Raw genomic sequence first — 16,759 nt, 5'->3', positions numbered from 1 at the left:
AAAAGTTTTCATGGCTTTTTTGATGAGACTATAGTGAAGGTATCTTGAAATGTCTTTTGGTGAGCTCTATAATTTGCATGCCATACAAACAATGCTATCTTCCTTTAAATTTTCAAAGCCCTACTAGATCAATACCATTTGCTTTCATCTTCAGAGGAGTTGCAGGAATAATTGATTTGTGGGGGGTTCTAGCCAAAAATGAAAAAACAAACAACAACAACAAAAAAACCAAAACCCCACCAACCTTTGGTTTTTCTGAACTGTTTCATTAATTTTTAAGACCTTTTATTACATTTAGTTATATTTTGAAACCATGAAGCATTTCAAAACATAAAATAGTGTTCAATTTAAGCTGTTGGTGATAGAGTTTTCTTTTTGAGAGGAGCTTTGCAGGGGGGAGCAGGTTAGCTCTACACATTTGCTTTTTTCAGTAATGTTACTCAAATTTGGCAAGATTCATTTATTTGTTAAGATAAACGTAATTGAAACCAATAAACATAAAGCCCTAAAAACCAAAGCAAACACTTATGTTTCTCAGGCCTCTGAATATAAGTTACATTCCATGGGGGATATGCCTGGGAAGTATTTGGAGGTCACTATCCTTTTAACTTTATCTCCAAATTTTAAGACCAAATATTCTTTCGTGCCAAATAGTTCTTTTCATTTAAGTTTGTGGGAACTGAGTCATTTAGCTGCCACTTTTACTAAATTTATTTGATGGTCAGGGCAGGGTTATGTAATATTTTAACTACTACCATTTTCAAATACTTCCTAACATCCTTGCTGTTTCATTGTGAGTCTAGAGATTAAGAGTTGCAGTCCTAGAAAGGTATGTATGCTTGTTTCACTTTGACGGATTGGTAGGATGCTTTTAAGCGTGCTCAACAGAAAGCCTGTAAATCTGCCTCCTGATCCCTCCTTTGGGAAGATAAATGAACTTGTCTTAGGATTTCCTTCACACACACCACCACGCCCTGTCCCTCTTCCCCTCCCTAATTTTCTCTTGGTTCATCTTTGGAAAGATCTATATACATGATGTTCTCATGACATTTGCCTTCCTACCCTTGTGGGAAAAACTTTACAGTTAGAGATTGAGATTTCAAAGTGCTGTGAGAAATGGTGAATGTACACAGAGAACTGGTGAAAATGATCTCTCAATCACTTGATTATTGTTTTGTGTTCCCTTTGCATTCCCTAGAGGTATGTCTTGTTCTGAGATCTCTGGCCGTAGGCCATACCACCTCTTATCACATCTAGAGTATATTTATTCTCACTTTTCCTAATTTATCTCACTAATCCGTGGGAGAAATAAGTCAGACGATAGCTCTTTTTAGGTAGCTGACCCAAGAACTGAACTTTTCCAATACAATCCCTAGTGCTGAACCTCAGTTCCCAGGGCACCTCATCCCTCTGCTCCCTGCTGCAGAGTCAGACGACCTTCCTGAGTGTCTGGGAACTATGTCTCTTTGACTGAGCAAAGGCTAAAGTTCAAGGAAAATAAGTTTTCTGTCACTCTGCTGTGCCCATATTCTCAATGTACTTGTAAAAGTCCATATCTTGTAAGAGGAGGAGATTCATTAAAGCTCAGTTGTTCAAATAACTCTTTCTCATCTGATGCCATTACTCCTGTTGGAAACACCACTGTGGAGTCTCTCGCAGTGAGCTGAAATGTTGACAGAGTATTGTTCTCACAGCTTTTCACATAATAGATGTGTTCAGGTTTTCTCGTTCTCTCCTGCCTCTTTTTTTTTCCCCCAGAAGCTAGGAGAACTTTTAGTTCTGTTGCACAGCTTAATCAAGTAGAACTAACTAAATTTTAGCATTTGACAGGAGAGATGGCAGTTCTGATTTCATCTCAATCTCAGCCTTTCATGCTGGACGGTAGGTAGTGAAGTGTAGACACCAGACATGTTTTCAGAAAGCACTTTACTGATTACGGCTGTGCTAAGACCACTTCTGTGCTCTGCAGAAAAATGATTAGTGTGTGCTTACTCGCCTGGTCAGTTTTTCTCTCTTTTTCTTTTTTTATTTTTTTTAAAAGCTATGATGGACACTTCATGGCCTAGAAACAGTGAAAACATTTTGCCTTAAAGTATGGCTGAAGCCTGCGTTGTGATGAATCGTTTGAAGGGTTTGTCTTGTAAATAATCTATTGCACAAATCACATCTCTTATTCTCTCGTGCTTATACAGCCCCTGCTGCATAGTGCCAGGAGGAAGGGGGGAAAACCTGGGAAAACTAATGAGAATAGTGTAGCAGGAGAAAGGCAATTGTCAGTTATTTTCATACCATCAGAGAATTAAAGTATGGGGCTTTCACCCCCCAAGAAGTGCTGCTCAGTGGGGAGTGCTTTGGAACAGAGCTTTTTTTCAGTTGCTGTCAAGTATTTGTGTCCTTTAACTCCCCTTCCTGTAGCTCCAACCTTGCAGTTGTTTCTTTCTCTTCTTTGAAACTTGTCACATTTGTCACTTATGAGGAATTAATACATTATTAATAAATGTTTAAAGCCATTGTTGTAACAATGGTAACAAAAATTTTTAATATGCTCCGTTGGTATCCTTTCAGGCAACAATAAGCAAAGTTTATGTTAAAACTTTGGAAAACAGTCAACTTTGAAAGAGGTAACAGAAAGGGAAGAAATTATTCTAGAAATAGCTCATAGGCAAAGAGGCCAAGGACATTTTCACATAATGTCTACATAAAAGCAGGGGATTATTTTGTTCTGTGCAGGAAGCATCAGCCTGTTATGCCTACTCTGCAATGTTTATGCCACTGTGTGAATGCATCTAGTATTTCTGATGGATGACCAGTTCAAAATGGCATTGAGCAAGAGTCTTGAAGTACATGTTCCCCATCTTGTTAAATCAATCAGCTTCTCAGTAACAATCTTTCTTTTGTGGCAAGTTCCCATTAATATGAAATCTTTAGAGAAATGGAAGTTGTATCCTACGAGTTCTGTTACTTCTATGTAAGATGAGAATGTTAAGCTTGTTAAGATGAGAATGCTTCTCATGTCATGCTGCTTAGATGGGAGGTGATCTGGGGCTTCTTATGTACTCATCCCTCTTCACTACAATACACTTAATATTCAGCCTTTAGTTTCTTCCAGTGTGGTATGCCAAGAGCTTTTAAAAATGTGCTTCTTGCACTACCCATATGCCCAGAACTGTTAAGTTGCCTCTTGCAAAGCAGACTGACGAAGAGGTGAACTACCTCTACCTTCTCCTTATTGAGGCATTAGTAGTTTCACCGTTTCTCTCCTGTCATAATGTCTTTGTAAGCCTTTGCTGTTTGGTCAGATTGGTTTCCAATTAGTGAGAAGATAATTCAGAGAGGAATCTCTCACAGATGGGTAGGCAACATTTATGTAGAAGTTCCATTTCTCTAAGAAACTAAGCAAAAAAGTTCTGCTGAGCTGGTTGCAAGTTACAAGAGTGACAGTGGTAGGAAGTGATGCTTTCAGCATGTTTGAATGTGACAGTGGCGGAGGGGTCAGCATTGGCAGATGTGGTAGATGCAGCACCAGGAGGTGTTGCAGGCCTCTCTGGTTCACAGGGCAAGAGTTAAACTGTGTTGCGTACAAACGGTTCTGCTTGCAGAAGGTGGAGAATGGTGGAGGGAAGGCTTGATTTCCAGACAAACAGAGAAATGCCTCGTTAGGGTGGTGTTCCCCATGAGCTGGGGCTCAGCAGCTCACAGGTGTCTTTCCTGGCATAGGAAAAAACAAAATTCTAACAGGATTTGTCTAGGTATTGCTCAGTGGAGGAGGATGTAGTGTGTATGTGTGGGGAGATGGAGATCATGAGGATAGCAAGCAGTGTAGCATTAAAAATATTTGAACCTGTAACCAGTTTCCCCTCTTAGTAGTGACAGTCACTCACACGTCTCCATACAGTACTCAAATTCCCATGACCAAAGTAGTATTGATGTTTTTAAAGTGGTTTCCAGAGCATAAGCTATTGAACTTCAAAAGGCTCCAAGTGACTTATCTTGGACCAAAAACCAGAAATTAACTTCCCCCAACCTGCCAGTTCCTATATTCTTGCAGCATAACTCCGAGGCGAGGTCCCCACTCACAAGAAGCTCCTGAAAGCTGTGGCTGAATATAAGAAGCTTCCAGCATTTCTTCTTGACAGCCCAAAATTCACTTGAGGTATTTCTTCCCATAGCAGGATTACAGAGAGGTGGTGAGTTGGACATGAGGCTTCTTTGCCAGCTCTAGGAGCTGCAGGAGGGCATAATTCTTCTGCATATGATTCCACATGTTGAAGATTATTACAGTACAGCAAAAATGGGTTTTATTAAAATCAGGCATGTGAAGCTCTTATTCAAATAAAAGGTGATTGAGATTTGTAAATTCCACTTAAAGTGCATCTTTGTCATGGTTTCACCCCAGCCAGCACCCACTCACTCACCTTCCCCTTCCTCCAGTGGGATGGGGAGGAGAACAAAAAGAAGTAAAACTTGTGAGTTGAGATAAAGACAGTTTAATAGGACAGCAAAAGGGAGAGAGAATAGTAGTAATAGAATATAAAAAAAAAACCCAAATAATTGATGCGGAATGCAATTGCTCACCACCCCATCACCAATGCCCAGTCAATTCCTGAGTGGTGACCACTGGCCTCTGGTCAACTCCCCCAGCTTATAAACTGAGCATGATACCGTATTGTATGGACCATCTCTTTGGCCAGCTGGAGCCAGCTGTGTCCCCTCCCAGCTTCCCAGCCTTCATGCAGGCCGGCATGAGAAGCTGAAAAGTCTTGGACTGCTTAGCAACAGTTAAAACCATCAGTGTGTTATCAACATTATTTTCATCCCAAATCCAAAACGCAGCACTACACCAGCTACCAAAAAGAAAATTAACTCTATCCCAGCTGAAACCAGGACAATCTCCCATCATTTATTTTTTATACTACACCACAGTTACTGGTTAAATTATTAAAAGCCAGAAGTAAAAAGCTTCTCAGGAGATAGAAATGGATTAGATTAAAATTAAGCTGACATAATCCTTTCTCTAGAACTGCTGATTCAGTACGTGCACAAGTTTATCAACATATTTGAGGGTGAGAGAGAAGGATAAATTCTTCCATAGTTTAGGAATGCTTTGGCTTGATGTTTCTGACAGCATACACATACAGTGCTGCTTTAATTGAGAAATTTATGAAATTGCTTTTTTTTCCAATAACACAAATGACAAAGCTCATTTTAGATTTGTGCTATTTAAGCACCTGCGTAGGTGTATGTGATCTGTCCAATTTCAGCAGGGATGGGTTGTGTGAGCAAGAGTTGCGAAATAGGGTCACAGTCAAGTACAGCCTTATGGTACAAGCATTCAGACTCAAATTTTCAACTGGTGTACATCATTTATCACCTTCAGTGTTGGCACCACTGTGAGCTTCCTACCATAATACTTCTATACCCTAACTGGGATGTCATGGACAGGCTGTGAGGTAGGACATTTGGGGTTTGTAAAACATGCTGCTCTTCTGGAGAATTTGAAAGGAAGACACTCAACTCTCCAGTAAAGACCTTGGAAATACCAAAATAATAAGGAAGGTGACATTAATGGATTTTTTATTTATCAGTGATAGCCCATGACATCTGTAAAAAGAGATCATCTGTGATCTAGTCATGTGGTTTATTCCCCTGTTCAGTTGCAATTGTGACTAAATGAAGATTAAAATGATATTGAAAGGGGGTAGACCTGGCAGGGGCTGCCTAAAGATGAGTGAAAGCCATCATCTGACAGAATTCAGTCAATAGGCACTTATCGAAAGTTGTAACATCTTGTGATCTTTTTATAAAATAAATTGCAGCTCTGAGTCTAGCTCCCAGGCTCTGCTGACTGTGTTGCAACAACCCTTACCCTCCAAACTCAGCCTTAGATGCTTCAGATAAAGCTCTCAGAAGCAATCAGGGAGGCTGGTCTGCTTTCAGCTCCCTTGATGTGGTCGTAGCAGAAAGCGTGCTGTTGATACAAACACAGCATTGATGTATCTCCACTTTTGCAATCAAATTTGCATTTCCGGATCCCTGAATGCATATACTGCTTTGCATGAATCAAACATCCTAGCTGTGTGAGCACTACTTGCTATGGGGGTGATATTTTGTTGTTGGAAAATAAATGAAGGTATTGTTTTGGGTATTTTCTGTTATCTGATACATGTGTCTAAATGTGCAACCATGACGGTGTTTTCAGACGGTATATATCAAAACATTTTATCTGTCAAATATGTGAACAGAATTTTGTTTTCCTTTGTGCTACAGGCAACTGCCACAGTATCGTGTGGCAGTGCCTGCCTGTGCAGAAGTCCTCCCTAAAGGACATACCACCCACGCTGCTTGGCCAGATAGTTAAACCTTGGAATTGATCATAGTAATAATTCACTGCAGTGAGAAAATTCTCTGCAACCAACTTCAGGTTTTTAAAGGTTTGATCTAATCTCTTATAGCTACAGTAAGAGGCTGATCAAAGGTAGTGAAAGCTGGTGTTAAAGGATTAGCTAGGTCACATTGAAATATGCTTTAAAACAAGCCCAGGGACCTTTACCTTTACTGAAGCAAGTGCACAAAAAAGATTTTTAGACTAACTCTCTCTGACTTTAAACAGAAAACAAACTGACGGATTAAATCTCTGAGTCATTCTTTTAAGGTGATATGTGTAGCACTTTATGTAGAATAAGCCTGGAACATATCAGCAATAATTGAATCTTGCAGAACAAGAATACAATGCAGAATTAAAAAAATCATTTATGCATGTGCCTAGTTTACAGCATATTTATTCTCATATGATGTTTGACCATAAGTAATTAGTAGCTTCAGCCCAGCTCCCTTTATCTTCAATTGTGGCCGATCTCTCCTCTCTCTCCTTTCAATTTGCCGCTGATGGTATCTGGCACAGACATACTTCATCTCTGGCTGACAGGTGAAGATGAGTGTTTCTTTGGAAGGATGCTGATGCCACTCTGTGGACCATATCAAGCTATTCTTTTTTTTTTTTTTTTTTTTTACTGTAATTTCCTCATTGAAATCAACTTAGAAACAGAGAAAGCATCATACAGATCTACACATTGCTCAGTGAGGAAAAACTATGAAATATCTAGGCTTGAATCGGTCTCACAGGAGACCAAGCATGCATCTCCTTGCTTCTAGAAGTATGATGTTGTGTGATTAGTAGGGGTAAATGTTTTAGCAAATATATAGCTATTTACCCACTTGGGAGTGCTTTTACTGTTACTCTTTTTTAAGGTTGACTTGATGTAGTTATATGGCATGTTACATTGCATGCTCAGTAAGGTTTTCCTGCAATCTTTATTTCACCATGAATCAGATGCCACGACTACACGTGGGTACTCCTTTATGTTGGGGGTGGTGGTTTTTCACTCCAGTATTTCCCATCTCGTAATTTGCCATTCCCTAATGGAAATAAACTTCCAGTTCATAATTTCCTCCTTCAGTAGACCAATATCTTGGCAGGCCCAGCAACTCATCTTTTCGCGTGTCCAGAGCACCATTGTTTGTTGATGCAATTCAAGGTTGCATCTCCATTGGGAAGGGGCTTGGCTTGGAGAACTGGCCGTTTCCACAGAGTCCAAGAGCAGATGCATCACTGTCTGGATTAAGCCTGACTCAAAAAATTTAAATGTAAACCAGAGGTGCACAAAACTAAGTGGCATCAAACCTAATCCTGGGCAAGGTTCACCAGTTTCAGTAAACACCAAACCTGATTCCTCTAAGGTATCATAAGCCCTTTTGACAAATACAGGTTGGGTTGTGTAATCCAATAAAAGACAGCTCTATATGACAGTTTATGAAGTTTTTCAGAAAAAAACCAACCATATAGTTTCTTCCCAAACCTGCCAGCCTGCATGCTAGATCGATGGGAGTGCAGGAGAGCATGTGCTGTCCATCAGACATTTTTTAAATAGGTTTGTGTATTTAGCTGTGGTAAATGCAACAGCACAGGCCTCTCCATCTCATAACATGTTCCATTCAGTTATAGATAAAGACTGCTGTTGATTTTTTTTCCCTGAGGGAACATCAAGTTAAAATTTTGTCAGAATCCCCAATGGCTCGGAGCAGTAGTCATTAATGTTCCTGGTGCCATGGCAGCCAGCACAGCCAGCCATCGACTGGCGCTGGAAGCTGTTAACAGGAGATAAGGCAGGTCAATTGTGTACAGTCATCAAATATTTAACTATTTGAGAGATACAGAAAAATGGAGATGCAGCAGATATAGGTGATTGTTGATAAGACTTCAAGTAATGAAGACCTCTCACCTTTTTAATTACCCTTGCATGAAGCTGTATGTACTGGGAGAGCATGGACTTAGAAAGGCTGGGAAGCAACTACATCCCTGCACACATTGCAAATTGCTATGAGGATGATTCTGAAATAGAACTTGGCTGATTTGTATGTTTTCTTCATTGTTACACAGTTCTGACTCGTTAACGTGCATGCGGTGTGCATGTGTATCCAGCTTTTCTGTTATCATAAACCAGCACTAACAAACACACAGGCAGAGTTACATTTATGAGAGTAATTATCCCCTGCCAGTAGAACGGGGCCGCTTGTCATTGCCCTTAGTGCATGGTCAGGAGATGCCAGCAACGCAGCCTATGGTACAGTCCCATTTCTCCGCTGCTGTGTTACACCCTGTTAGACCATATAGGAAGTTTTACACTGTCATAGGTTTGTTAGAAAAAGTTTGAAAAATCTCAAAGACCTCATAGTTACTGTGCTTCAGGTTGGAGATCGGACCTCCCGATGTCCATTCATTACCCTCTGTGATTTCACATTTTTATGATTATTCTGATTGTCACCATGTTGCCACTAACAGTGACTAGTTGCACTTTCATAATGTTCTAATTTAAATTCTACAAACCGATTCATCAACATTAGCAAAGATTAAATGTGTGTACTTTTTTTCCTGTCCCATCAAGCAAGGGCAGGACGTTCCTTTGTGTGCAAACAGTTGACTGGCTGGCTGCTGAGAAACTGCGTGGTCAGGTTTAGCATAGGTGGAGGTTCATCCAAAAATTCAATTATTAAATTTAGATTAACCTGGTTCATTATTCTTTTAATAAAAACTTGCTTTTGAGGCGTAGAAGCTGTGGTGTTATGTAGCTGGGCCGCTGTGTGTGAGGGCAGAGCACAGAGTCAAGGGGAGACTTACTGAAAGATGTTTGCAGGTTGATTCCTTTTAAACTATTCGGCAATTATTTAAGAAGAGAAATAAAAAAAAAAAATGATGCAGAGTACAAACAGGACAATGAAACTGTCTGTAGGCCCACAAAATATGTACAGTGCATAATTCACGTAACTTTACTAAAACTGTGAAAGAAAAATTATACAGAACCAACAGTGCAGTTGCCGGCAGGTGACTGTATGGATGGAGAGGAGTCTTGGGGGGTTGGGTAGAGCCACGTGCATGGTACATCTTGCCAGGGATCCATCTTTCCCTCATAATTCTCTTTCCTTTTCCCCAGCATATTCTCAGCCTTCGTGTTGTGGTGCATCAAGCCTCCTTACCAGCTTGTGTTATGTTATTCATGGGGCTATGGACACTGATTGCTTAATCAAATCTCAGTGAAATTTTAAATTATGGATATCCCCTACAAGCAGTCAGCAAAATTTAGTAAGCAAGATGAGAATACAGAATGAATTCACAGGACACTCATCAGATAACCAGTTATGCTTTATTATTGCCCCAATTTACTGTAACCATCAAAACACACTGTTAGTACCACTTAAGAGAATTTTGAACACCAAGGAATGCAAGCAATCAGAGAGAAAAAAAAAATAAAGTCTAGAAATTATTCACCAGAAATGTTTTTTTAATGTTTATACAACATTGCTGTTGAGAGAGACATTACATATTCAAGCCCATGGCAGGGTGCAGTCACTGCGATGTACAAAGGTGATATTAACGGCATTAACTGTGTGTGCCAGAGTTTGTACCACGGTTTTCTTCTATGGTGGTCTTACACCAGGCTTCGTCATAGGTGACTGAAGCTACAGATGACAGGTTCTTCCCTCACTCCATTCGGGGCAAATGTTTGGCCAGACTTTGGATATGACTTTGTGATGTGAATAGCTTTTCTGAACTGGATGGGCAGGGATATGGGGAATGGTTGGGGTTTTGTATGGCAAATTGTTGTTGTAGTAGCTGAACACATAAAATAAATGGCAGGTATGAATGTTTGACACTTCCTAGTTTGGAGCGCAGCAAATGCTGAATGGTGAAGGACTGGGTCGTGCGTGCATCAGCTTCTGTAATGGAAACCTCGATTGCAGCAGGCACAGACAGTGGTGCACACAGAGCCAAGAGACATAGAATAGCATGGGTTGGGTTGGGTGGGACCTTAAAAATCATGAAGTTCCAGCTCCTCTGCCACAGGCAGCGGTACCTTCCACTCGATCAGGTTACTCAAAACCTCATCCAACCTGGTCTTGAACACCTCCAGGAATGGAACATCCATGGCTTCTCTGGGCAGCCTGTTCCAGTGCCTCACCACCCTCACTGTAAAAGAAATTTTTTCTAGCATCCAATCTAAATCTCCTCTCTTTCAGCTTAAAACTGTTCCCCCTCATCTTATCCCTGCACACCCTGATAAAGAGCCTCTCCCCAGCTTCATTATAGGTGCTTTTTAGGTACTGAAAGTCTGCTATAAGGCTTCCCTGGAGTCTTCTCTGGGCTAAGGAAGCCAAACTCTCAGCCTGTCCTCATAGGAGAGGTACTCCAGCCCTCTGATCACTTTCTTGGCCCTCCTCTGGACTACATCTGGTCCATCACTACCATTGGTTGTACTGCAGTAGTTGAGGGAATAGCTTCTCTCCAGGAAAACTTTGTGTGACTTCACTATTGCTGTTGACTGTATCTGAAAGGACCCCTTCTATGACAAGGGAAGCAGAGGTATGGAGTGAAATAGCAAAACTTCAGCACTTCTCATACATAAGAAAAACTTGCATTTGGAAAAAAGAAAAATCATAATTTTAGGGAACTGCATGATGAAGGAAAGCGCAAACCCAACTCATGGAGTTCACCATATCTGGATTTAAATTGTTGTTGTTTATAGCGTAGCAGGATGAGCCTCACCTTTCATTTCCAAATCTTTCAAAATTATTTACTGCTCTTCCAAAATGCTGTACTGCTGCAATTATAGCTTGGGTTGCTTGGGACTGTTGCAAAGGGAGGATTTTCTTAATTTTCTTCATTTTATATTTGTTTCTTTCCATGTGTAATGAAGCCTAACGTTTGTGCATCAAGATATACAGGAATGCTGCAAATATTTTATTTCACACTGAAAAACAATTCCTGCCTGTCCAACACAAGTGACATAGTAGGTGTTAACCTAGAAATTATAGGTATCATTAAAGATTGGATTAATCTCTGTACTTTCAGTAAAACCTATAAAAAAATAATAGTGTATTGTACCACACTGTTCTTACTAAAAATGATAAATGATCCCCATTTTTTTGGTTAATGCTAATTTCAAAATTTCATTCCTCTATTCAGCTTTATGGTTGCCATAATCTTGATGTTTTAATAGCTTTTCCCATAATAGCTACAGAGACCTTTTTAAGTGGCAGCCCTGACTTGAGATTTAGGAAAAAAAATTAAATAAATCAAGAACAGTTTCTTGTACTAAAAGGCAAAGACAAAATAGTATGCGTGTGACAAGATAGAAGACCAAAGAATGCTATTTTGGCAAACCATATGGTCTAATTATAATAATTACTCATAACAGAATTTCTGTTCAGCTTTCAGTAACATTTTTTCACCATTTGCTCTGATTTAGAGAAAGTTTAAAATCTGCAGTGTCTTTTGCTTCGGTTTTTGTCTTGAGCAGAGTATTCTGAGGGCAGCACAGGAGAGACTCGTAGTTTTAATAGAGTTTATTATTGGATGCTTTAGAAAACAGATGAGATCGAAATGTGATCAGGAAAAGCACACCCAGGAGGGCTGCATGCTGTGCTGAGCAAAGGAAAAAAAACATGTAGCAAGGCAAAGTGATGCAACTTCTACTACTTGGAGCCTCATTTTCCCCAGAGTGAGTGGAGGCACTGGGCTCTGGAGCAGCACCCAGTGAGCTCAGCTTCTCCAGAAACACAGCCATCCTCCACCACTGCAGTGCATCACTGGACTGCCAGGTTTCTCTGCTTGGTGCCCTGGCAAGTGTCTCAGAACACTTCTTGGGGGAAAAAGAAGAGTTTATCTGCCCTCTGATAATAAAATTGAAAAAACGTATCATAAACATCTAAAATCTGTGCTTAAGTGGCTTGAAAAATTTATTTTCTTTTTAATTGCTAAGGTTTATGGCACCTGCTGGCCGCTCTAATTTTTTTTAAACCATAATATTTAGCCATGCAATAGTGGCAGAAGCCTTGGGTTCTATTTATAAATACTCATTGATATTTGTATGTGATACAGAGTGTGAGTTTGTAGTTTGTACACTTGGTCCTGAAACACAGGGGTAGCCTGAGCATCAGCGTTCACTGTAGCGCATGGAGGCAGCCAGTGGTGTCGTACAGTTTCTGAAAGGTATAAAAGGAGTGAATAAAAAGCCTCTGGCTTCTTTTTTTGGTATTGCTGCCACGCATATCTAATAAAACAATTTTGCAAATAGCAACTTGAATAAAAGGCTGTTAGTGGAGCTTTGAATCAAGACTGTTCCTGTCTGATGTTGCATAGATGGATGGACAACAGGGTACTGTGCTGCTGGCAGTGGGATTGCAGCTAGCGGAGTTTCTGCTTGTCTTTAAAAACAGCAAATATGGGTCTAAATCTGATAATATTCTGTATTTGAGAGGTCTACTTGAATGTGCTTTAAATGGGAAATTAAAAGCGTAAGTTAGGCAAAATTACATGAAAAGGGCCCCAAATTAGAAAGGACAAGTTTGTAATAAATTCCTCAAAGATGTAGACCCTAATGTGTAATTAGAGAACCATGAGTTGCCTCTTACCGCTTGTTCTTCTTACTGAAAGATTCTGTGTCTGTAACTTAGGTAAATGTTTCAATCATACGCAGTCACCAGGAGCCATCTCAGGCTGTATTTTAAGTGTCTGTTTACACAGTTGTTACAAATTGCCTGTGGGATGTGAACTGACTGTCTCTTCCAGAGCAATTAGTATGTGAAGCCTTATCAAAAGAAATCCGTCAAGTTTGAAAAGCCATAAATATTGCACTAGGATCTCTAAGGAAATCAAAGTGAGTTTGATACGGTAGTTATTTACATGTTGCTACATAGGCAAATGCGCTTATAGATGCTCCAGTCTGTGTTATTCCCTGTGCTCTATATTCCATTAGTCCCACGTTATTTGAGAGAAAGAGAATGAGAATTGTCTAGTTGTTTTAAATATTATACAGCAATAAGGCTGTATAATTTGAGCAGTTGTATTTTTCTGGACAGCGATAGGAAGGCAGAACTGTAACATCAGATCTTCATTTTATTCTTCAGTTTTGTATGACCAGATTAATAGAGTATAAGGATGGCTTTTCAGGAAATTTTGATGTTTTGTGCTCTAGAAATAGGTATCCTTTAGAACCCTTGGGATTGGGTTCCTCTATGTGGAGGAATCCCAGATCCATCACCATTTTAGTACTCACTTCATTCAATCAGACCTCTACTATCGCACTACTTTACTTTTCCTCCTGCTCTCCTGCAACCCAGGATTTTCAACCTAGCACTCAGCTCAAATGACACAAATATTCAAAACTCTAGTAACTGAGGCAGAGGGTAGGAAAAGCTACTACGGTGATCATAAGATTGGAAAGCCTGTCCTGAAAATGAAGGCAGAAGGGCTCTTGATGGCTCTCACCAGTAAAGAGGCAAGAACACTTTAAGCCAAAAGCATCATTAGCCCAGAAGCACACAGCTGTAGACTAGTAATGAAAATATTTAACCTGGAAATTAGAGGGTTCTTGGCAATTAAAGTAGTACCAGTTTGCAACAGAAAAGTAGGAACAGAACTGCTTGCTGCTCCTAGGGTATATTTATAAGTAGGACTATGTAAACTTCTGGGGAAGGATAGGGTGAAAAAGAGATTGTGGATCTAGAAAGACCCTCCCAGTTCTGTGTTTTTCTGGGGAATGTGTAGTCAATTCACTATTGCACAGTCAATGCAAAATATTATCATATTGTAGAGCTTGGGGAGCTTTGGTGGGAACCTGCCGTGCAAAGATTCACTCAAATTGAAATGCCTCTGTGCGTTTCCAGGGCAGTGGTGTTTGTTTGTCTATTGTTGGATGCTTCTGGAGCAACGAGATAATTGTTCACTAACAGTAACTCGAAAAAAAAACCCAAACTGAACTACTTGCAGAAAATAATAAGCCAGCTGAGAAGTGGTACCTTGTTTGCTCTGAGTATCCTCTTGACATCAGCATGAGGTTACTTATAATTAGATGCACATGTGTAGATATGATGATTAGATATTCCCACATAAACACAATTATCATATCTTCCTAAAAGTCTAAGCAGGCATTCTATAATCCTGTTGTTAAAAATAAATAAATAAAAGCCTAACAGTCTGCATTCAGCCTCTTACATGTGTAAACAGTGGAGCATGAGGGCCAAATATGTTTTCCAAAGTACCTAGTGGTAGCTAGGGTCAATTACAGTTATGACTCATTAGAGTATTTAGCTAAGAATATGCTTTTTAGTATAATTAGTTTTCCCTTAGAAAACTACAGCAGTCTTGTAATCACTTCTTCAAGCGTTTTTGGGGTGTTCAGGCATTAGTCTTAGGCAAATATAATAGGGTTATATTGCATTAACCTCACTTACAAACTTGGCAACCACTTGTGACATTTCTCCCACTGATTTTTTTTTTTTATTGCTGAAATAACTTCCAAAGATGAATTACAAAATACAAAGTACTGTCCGATTAGTCATATAGAAGATTACAGCTGCTTAATTTTAGTGTTCAGTTTTTTGCTGATTCAGAAATTCCAAAGGAATAAAGCGTACAGTGTGTGATACCATGATTTGGCAGATCCTCCACTGAACTGTCTTTAAAAGAAAAAATAAGAAAGAAAAACATCATGACTTGGGCTGAAATGTTCATGACAAAAAGGTGGGATTCTTGTAAAATGTATTATATTCTAGTTTGGAAGAATTTGAAGGAGCAACAGGAATATTAGGTCCATGTGCAGACTCAGAAGTGTCACAGTTGGACTTTTGTATTGATAGCCATAAAGGTGAGAACTTATGAAATGTTAGCCTTTTTATCATTTCCTGGGCTGTGATATATCTAATTTCCCTAATCAAAGAGGGCTGGGAGAAAATAAATTTCAGAAAATAATCCAGCCCTGACTTGTGATGGAGCCCAGCATCAGGCGGTGCCCCATGATGATTTGCAACCTTTCACTAACGCTGATGGTGCCTTGTGCTTCCAGAGCTCACCTACGCATGGATCTTCAATGAGTACCCAACCTTCGTACACCAGGACAATCGTCGCTTCGTTTCACAGGAGACCGGGAATTTGTACATCGCGAAGGTGGAAGCTTCAGATGTGGGCAACTACACATGTGTGGTGACAAACACAGTGACCAACAGCAGGGTTTTGGGTCCCCCCACCCCGCTAATCCTCAGGAACGATGGTAGGACTTGGAGAAGGGAAGTTGGGGGCTGAAATTGCGGAGTTGGTATTGTTTTCTTTGACTGGCTGTTACTTAAGAATTCAGGAATGGCCTGAAATATTTGTCGGGGTAAAGGGAAAGATTTTCATCTTTGCAGAGGTTCGGTGAGGATGGAGAGCTCTGCTTTAGCCGTGGATCAAAGTCACAGGGGGTGGTGAAATGTATGATGCTGTGGCTGAGGCTGCTCTTCCTACCACTGGGACAACTCTCACTATCAGACAATAATTATAAAGGAAAAACCTGGTGGCACTTGGCCAAAGACAGGAAATAAAATGGATTTTAGAGTTTGGATATACTACAGTTTCGTTCATTTTATGCAGCCCAAAAGTGAACAAAAGCACTTTGTTGTTTCGGTAACTGTTAGCTCAGTCTGTATTTCCCAGCAGAATTGGTGCTATTTTTAGCAGTCTGTGGAATAATATAAAAAAGCAAGAAGAAATCAAAAGAGGATTTCTAAATTTATGCATACAATTGATTTGTATTGTCGTCATTTTTTAGTAGATAAGAAAAATAAATTCACGTTAAATTTGCAATTAAAATTAATTAAAACTTGTCTGTTTATAGAATAACAGTTAGGACTTTTGTTCCAGAAATAGAAATGCATAAATAGAAACTTCTTTTAGAAGAAGGTCCATTGTCACCTAGTGGTATTTGACAAAAATTCCTTGCTTGTAAAATACAGGCTAATTGCACCCATAGCTGTCCCCTTCACATTAACACGATTTCTGTGGGTGAGGAGTTTGGAAACATTGTCAGTGATGAGAAAGCACTGCAGTTAGGCAGTTAGGCTGGGAGGAGTGAAGACGGGTGCTTTTGCAAGTTAGTGCTGTGTATTTGCTCTCTGTTACATGGGAGGCCGCATTTCTGTAAACACAGTGGCAGTAAATCTGTCCCTCGGTGTCTAGGGTAAGTCATCTAATGTATGAAAGATAAAGAGGAATATTTAAATGTGTCTCACAGTAACATTTTCAGTGTTGAAGAAGAAATATTTTTAAGTACTACATTAACAGGACTTTTATGCAACCCTTACCTAGCTGAAAGTGCTTCCATTTATCACAATCAAGCTCAATGTCTGCTTTTTTTTCCAAGACGGAGCTGATGCCAGGATGATTGCTAGG

General features: G+C 39.8%; 1 protein-coding gene across 6 annotated transcripts in view; it reads left to right on the top strand.

Annotated features, from left to right (window-relative positions):
• Positions 1-16,759, top strand: part of LOC104063581 (contactin-4) — a 334,408-nt gene that overhangs the window by 233,202 nt on the left and 84,447 nt on the right. For all 6 annotated transcript variants that reach the window (XM_054076800.1, XM_054076804.1, XM_054076799.1 and 3 more), the window contains one exon: positions 15,399-15,602. In XM_054076800.1, the coding sequence (XP_053932775.1) occupies positions 15,399-15,602 (204 nt within the window). The remainder of the gene's footprint in view (positions 1-15,398; positions 15,603-16,759) is intronic.

Source organism: Cuculus canorus, chromosome 11 (genome assembly GCF_017976375.1).
Source record: "Cuculus canorus isolate bCucCan1 chromosome 11, bCucCan1.pri, whole genome shotgun sequence".
Lineage (NCBI taxonomy): Eukaryota > Metazoa > Chordata > Aves > Cuculiformes > Cuculidae > Cuculus > Cuculus canorus.
Note: the sequence above shows the minus strand (reverse complement) of the source record. Positions and strands in the feature narration are given on the sequence as shown.